Here is a 7,100-nt window from a genome sequence, read left to right as displayed (position 1 = left end):
GCGTTATCTTTTCTGGCTCTTATCTCCGGTACGTAGTATAATTCAGGGTCGGGGGGGGGGGGGGGGGGCACACACATTCGTATGAGAATATTTTTTTATTTTAATAAGTATAAACGTTCACCGAACGACTGCCCTCCCCTTCTTTCCCCTTTTGTTGTAGTTCAACTCCTTCTACGAATGCATCCAATTTGTTTTCTAACCCCACTCAAACTACCCCCATAAAATAAGCTGTTTCCTGACACTTTTTTAGTTAATTCTCTTTCTAGCTGGTCCCCCTCCAAAAAAACATGCTACGTGCTTAAAATGGTCTCTGCCCACTGGAGAACACAATTAACTTCTAAATGACTTCACCCATTTCACTATTACCTGCGTAGCAAGACTTGCTTCAATTTCAGTGATAAGGTATGGTGGCAAAGACACACTTTAACACAATCTGATAAAAAATCAGATCCTCATTGCTCCTTTTTTAACGATGTGTCGCTTACGAGGATCCTCGTAAGCGACATAGCGTTAAAAAAGGGATCCTCGTAAGCGACATATCATTAAAAAAGGAGCACCGAGGATCTCGCGGATCTGATTTTAATCAGATTGCACTTTAACACACCTTAATACTGACAACTAGGACTACAGACGCCAAAGTTGTTTTTCGCACAAGACTATCCACATTTTGCAGTTGTGTCGTAAAGAGCCTAAATTTATTTCATACAGTAACAACAAGAAATATGGCCGTTCAGGAAACCACCATACATGAGTTGATGAATGTTATAAATTGACAAAAACACTGATAAAATTCAGGTACATAAAACTTTGCCGCCTGTCGTCCCAGTTGCATCGACAGTCCCATTTGCCGGTAATAGGGTGTGACTAACGCAACTTTATGTACAGTAGCATGTCGTCGAACTAAAACTACTTCACACAACGTCAGCGCACTAACACAAAACGCCATCATATTCAATTTACACAACACGCCGTCCCCCTGATACAAAAAATAGCGGTTGTGTTTATACAACTTTGCACATCACACCGTGGCACTAATTAACAAAACACGCAGTCGTGCTAACACAAAACACGCTGTCATGCTAACGCATCTTTACACATTACACGCCGTCGCGCGAACACACCTACAGCAGATGTGTTAACGCGACGACGTATTGTGTCATCGTGTTGTCATTCTTTTGCATATGGCTCTATACGGAAACAAACCATAGACAGCAGATGCCCTGTATTGACTTTCCTCATAGCTTGAGTTTTTCAAGACGAACCTTATAAAGGAAATTGGGGCTAGAGATTTGTCTTCTTTTTCTTCTTACATTTATCATTTTTCCCTTTATCAGAGCACCCAACCTTTACGAGTGGAGTTATTTGTCTAGGGGATGTCAATACTTTAGGGCTCTCGAGTGGCCATTGTTCTAATGAGGTTTCTAAACCAAGCTTTTCGGAGCTATCATCTGTGATGCCAATGGTTGGAATGTTGTCAAACAGATGATGCACTATTGTGCGCTCGCTCTTAGTTGAGTCTTGAGACAGAGATAGTCTTTGGCTTATGTTAATTTTATATTCATCAGTAGGTAAAGTTGGGCTTGGTTCGGATTGCGCCCTTTTTCGTTTTTTCCTTTTCTTCTTGGAGGATTTTGTTTCTTTTCTTTCTGTTTCTGTTTGGTTGACAAGTAAATGTTTATCATCCTTGGAGCTAACAACGAAAGAAGTGAGATGTTGGTTGTATTTTTCTTTCATACTTTCATTTATTCCTGCCTGCAGGAGAAGATCGTCACCTATAGCCAAGAGGGAAGTGTTTTGATCCTGTAACATTGAGGAACACAGTGCATCACCAACTCCACTTTGAGTCTTAACAATTTCAGAGTATGATGGTTGGGCTCTCTGGATGCTTGTAAAGTTATTTTCTGTTGACTCAACCTCAACCTCCAAGTTACTGACCCATTCAACGGTGCGTGGAATATTTCCAGCATACCCGTCGTTGCTTATGTCCGAGACATTTTCGGATATGGTGCTGACTGCACTCAAGTGAGATTTTGGTCTAGCTGCTGTTGAGGTTGTGCTCTTCCCCTCTGTTGTGAGGCTACCACTTGGCCAAGACATACTTTCAACTCGAATGACTCTGTTAGTTTCGGTGGCATTACATCTACACTTGATTTGATTCTTCACCGATATCTTTTTGGCAATGTGCTCGTACTTTTCTCGGAGGGATTCCTTGAAAGCTTTCCGATGTCTACTTGCATACACTGAGGTATTCATTTGCTCAAATAAACGCTTCCAATAGCGTTGCATTTTTTCGGCATCATTAGCTTCACAGGAAATGACTTCGTCCAGAAATTCCAAACTAACAACAAACTGGGAACAGAGGGTATCAATAATGTGTCGGATGTTAACATTGCGAATGATGTAACATAGAACACATTCCCGTTTTCTTCTACCCTCCTCAATTTTAGCTTTATATGAATTTTCCAGTTGCTCTGCAACATGTGGATAGTTTTCTGCCCTTTTTAATACCTCCAAAAATGAACTAAATTTTTCTCGACTTCGCTTACCCATGATGATCGCAAGCTTTCTCGTTCGATCTTTTCGTTTTTCACAATCTCGAATATCAGCAGCCTCATTTTCTGTAAGGCAACCATTTTCAATAAGTTCGTCCAATAAAACTACGCGCTTTAAATCCATTGAATGGGACATTTGCGGAAGATTTTCTTGGATGCATTCTCGATGAATATCTTCCGTTCCACTTATACCGTCTTCTGATCCACTCCATTCAAAAGCAACTACAAAGGAAGAGAGGTATACTTCTAAAATTTCATCGAACTATCATGTTGTATATTTTGAATTTACTGGGGGAGGTAAATGCAAAATTTACTTGATATAAATTTTGCATTTACCTCCCCCTAGTAAATTCAAAATTTACAACATGATAGAACATCTGAAACATAATCCTCCAACCTGTTCATGTTCATCATCATCCTACAACTATAGTCCTGCTGGGCACATCATTAATGGTAATGCAAATATACTGAGTAGTTAATAATGAGGATCTTAAATCACTAATTTTAAAAGGGCCTAAATTCACAATTTCGTAGATATAATGAATTCTGCGGAAGATTACGACAGGCAATGGGCCAAACATGAAGTAGAAGACCTTGTAACTTTGCCAGAATGTATTAAAAGTATCAGATGGATGTAGAAATCTCGCATTAAGCGATTGAGGGGCGAAAACAATCTATCTTTCTGCATGTCTTCAATAATTCACAAGTGAAAAAAGAATTAGATTACACGATCAGTTTGTACTGGTCCTAGCTGAAAAAGCAGTTAACAACATTGTCTTTGTAAGTTTCATCCCCCCCCCCCCGTTTTCGGGAAAATGAGGGGACATTAAATCTCATTCGTCTGTCAGTCTGTCACAAAAACTTTAACCTTTGTCATAACTTTTGAATGAGAAAAGACAGGGCTTTAATATTTCATATGCACAATATCTATGACAAAGACCTTTCCAAATATTTTAAAATTTTTGACATCTTGACCTTGAAGTTTCACATACTTTTCAAAAAAAATTAACATTACTTTTACCGTGGTCATAACTTTTGATTGAGAAGAGATGCTGCTTGTTTTACGTCCCATTTGAGAATTTTTCGCTCATATAGAGACGTACGTCAGGATATATCGGTGAAGGGCTTCAAATTCAGTCCTTTACACGGCACTCGGGGCCATTGAATAGTGATGGACCTTTATCGCGCCAACGCCTGTCGTGACACGGGGCCTCGGTTTTTAGGGTCTCATCCGAAGGACCCGCAACTTTCACTTCAAAGTGCCTATAGCGCTTGGCAAAGGAACAGTTGCTAGCGCCCCCTTATTAGCAGACCTATTTTTGTATTCATATGAAGCAGAATTTATTCAAAAACTTCTACAAGATAAGAAGATAACACTTGCTGTGGTCTTCAACTCGACATTTCAATATATCGACGACGTATTATCAATTAACAATAGTTATTCTCATTCATATGTCGACTCAATATATCCCAGTGATCTTGAAATAAAAGATACCAGAGATTCTGACACATCTGTTTCACATTTAGATATTTTGCTAGAGAAAGACGTTGATGGTAACCTGACAACAGAGCTTTATGATGGACGTGATGACCTCAACCTTTCAATCTTCGGCTTCCCTTGCTTGTGTAGCGGTATATCCTTATCGCCTGCCTGTGGGGTTTATGTGTCTCTCAGTTGATTTGATTCGCAAGGGCGTGCTCTGCGTGTGGACAGTTTCTGAAGCGAAGCAAGCTATTGACAAACGGGTTGACGGGGCGAGGATGTTGGCGGTCTCGTTTGGGGTCGTCTTTTCGCGGGACGTCCAATCACGGAGCGAGCGCTCTACCGACTGAGCTACCGTGACGGTGATAACATGATAACATTTGAAAGAAAGAGGATAAGGCATTCATATTTGACATGTGCATTACCTGTGAGAAGATCTTTCCAAATGCACCATGATTTTTAATCCCTTGTCCTTGAAGTTTGACCTAATTTTTAACAATTTTAATATTGCTGATAACTTTTGAAAGGCAGAAGATAGGACATTTGTATTTGACATGTGCAGTACCTGTTTCAAGACCTTTCCGATTGTTCTCTGCTTTTGACCTCGTGACCTCGACCTCTAAGTTTAACTTACATTGATATAGTTGCATCCCAACCACTAAGACACCGAAAGCAGAGGCCACAATTCTTTGAATTTACTTGTTTAAATGGTATTTTAGAGGAGCTGGGATTTAATTCTACAAGTGGTAATCAAACTTATACCCGTAAATGTCGAGTTGAAGGCCACAGCAAGTGTTTTTTCTTCTGATATAGAAGTTTTTGAATAAATTCTGCCTCATAGGAATATAAAAATAGGTCAGTTAATAAAGGAGCAGTATAAGTGCCCATCTTAATTCCAACAGTTTGTCGGAAGACCTGGTCGCCGAAGACATAAGTTGTAAATGAGGAACTCCAGGATCCTTTTAATATCAACTTCAGAGTACATTTACTTGTATGTAGAATCAGAGTGATTTTCAACAAAGTTGATGACAAATCATAAGATAGGAAAATTTCCGACTTCCATTTTTATTGAAAAAGCAGTTATCTATGATTTTAAAAAGTTTAGTCTATAATTTATCGTGAGGAATGGTTGTATTAAGTGTAGAAAAGTCGTATGGTTTGACGTAACTGACTTTTGAAAAAAAAAATGGCGATTTAAAGTTTTTAAAAGTTCTTTTGATCGAGTTTTTGAGAATCCACATCTGATTTACACCAATTCTAGAATATGCTGTTGCACAGTACGTCTGAAGTTTCTTCTTAACAGCAGATAACGTTTTGGTATCAAAAGATAAGAATAGGGGCTTAGGAGAGCATTTGCTTGACCCCGCAATGTTTCTGTTTTTGTAAGGATTTTTATGAAGTTCAGGAATCCAACATAGGTAGGGTAGATCGAACTCACCTTGGTTGACTGGAATGTTAAAAGTTCTAAATCTGAAATGTGATTATGAAGAATTTTATCTTTAGAAAGTTAACTGCGAGTTTAAGTTAGATTTCCACAAGTAGAATTAAAACTAACTTCTTTTAAAATAATAATATAATATTATTATATGAGTCTTGCAGACAAATATAATATTATTATATGAATCTTGCAGACAAAGGCGATATTGTCACTAGCCTTGTCGACTGGAACCATAAAATATTGTTTATGTAGTCTTTCTTTGATCACCTCCGATTTAGTGAAAACGGAAGGATAGATGGCTTGCATACTATTACCTTTTAAATTTCTTATGCGATTCTTAAATAAAGATACCACAGAGGAGTCTGACACATATGCTTTCAAATTTGGATATTTTACTAGAAAAAGACGTTAATGGTAGTCTAACAACAAAACTTTATGACGTGATGACTTTTTTATGGTCAACTTCCCTTATTTATGTAGCAATATAACATTATCACATGCATAATTTATGGAGTTTTTCTCCCAGTTGATAAGATACGCAAGAGCATGCTCTATATATGAACAATTTCTAAAATGAGGCAAGTTGTTGACATAATACTAGTAGTTACATAACATATAGTTACAGACCAACTCCAAAAGCATTACCCTGGTCATTCATCTGGAAAATGTAGGTCAAATCTAGTAACCAGAGCAAGTTGGTACATGTAGTTCCATCCCTATATGCATCATCAACGCAAGGTTGTTCCAGGTAGGTCTATAGTTATAGTTGGGAATGGACTTGTTCTATTAAGATAAACCTATTCACTCATCTGAAAATTGTTGCTCAGATCCAGCATCGGAAGTAAATCTTGTATGTCCATCCCTAGATGCATTGTCCATGGTAGTTTGGTTTAGATAGGATTATTCCTTCATCTGGAAAATGTAGGTCAGATCAAGCATCTGAAGCATGTCAGATAGAGATCATCTCTAGATGTATCATCCATGCAAGTTTGGTTCTGGAAGGCCTTTTAGTTACTTGGGAATGGGCTAACTCCTAAAACTTTAATCATGCAATTCACCTGGAAAATGTAGGTCAAATCACGCATTAGAAGCAAGACTGGTAGTGTTCTTCCCTAGATGCATTGTCCATGGTAATTTGTCCAGGTAGGGCTTACAGTTACTTTGGAATGGACCTGCTCCAAAAACATTAATCTGTTCACTTGTAGGTCAGATCCAGTCATTCAAAGCAAGACACCGTTCACGGTAGCTCAGTCGGTAGACTCCGTGATCGGAAGGACGTGAGTTCGAATCTTGGCCACGACTGGCCTAAGTCGATAAAAAATGGGTAGCAACTGTTCCTTCGCCATGCACTCGGCACTTTGAAGTGAAAGTTGCGGGTCCTTCGGATGAGACCTTAAAAACCGAGGCCCCGTGTCACGGCAGGCGTTGGCACGATATAGATCCCTTATTCCTCAATAGCCCCGAGTGCCGAGTAAAGGTCTAAATTTGAATCCCTTCACCAGTATATGGTGACGTCTCTATATGAGTGAAAAATTCTCGAATGGGACGTAAAACAACATACAATCAAACAATCAAAGCAAGTCTGGTAGCGTCCATCCTTAGATGCATCATCCATGCAAGTTTGGTC

At 38.9% G+C, this 7,100-nt stretch overlaps 1 protein-coding gene across 1 annotated transcript; it reads right to left on the bottom strand.

Moving 5' to 3' along the window:
- Positions 1-1,281: 1,281 nt before the first annotated feature.
- LOC133201229 (uncharacterized) lies at positions 1,282-6,131 on the bottom strand. Its single transcript, XM_061337022.1, has 2 exons — positions 6,119-6,131; positions 1,282-2,798 (listed from the first exon to the last, which is right to left on the bottom strand). The coding sequence occupies exons 1-2, from the start codon at positions 6,129-6,131 to the stop codon at positions 1,282-1,284; spliced, it is 1,530 nt and encodes a 509-aa protein (XP_061193006.1).
- Positions 6,132-7,100: the final 969 nt, after the last annotated feature.

The sequence above is a fragment of the Saccostrea echinata genome, unplaced genomic scaffold (assembly GCF_033153115.1).
Source record: "Saccostrea echinata isolate AGI-Se365-2 ecotype Australia unplaced genomic scaffold, CSIRO_AGI_Sech_v1 ptg000043l, whole genome shotgun sequence".
NCBI lineage: Eukaryota > Metazoa > Mollusca > Bivalvia > Ostreida > Ostreidae > Saccostrea > Saccostrea echinata.
The sequence above is the reverse complement of the archived record's forward strand: the minus strand, read 5'-3'. Positions and strand labels throughout refer to the sequence as shown.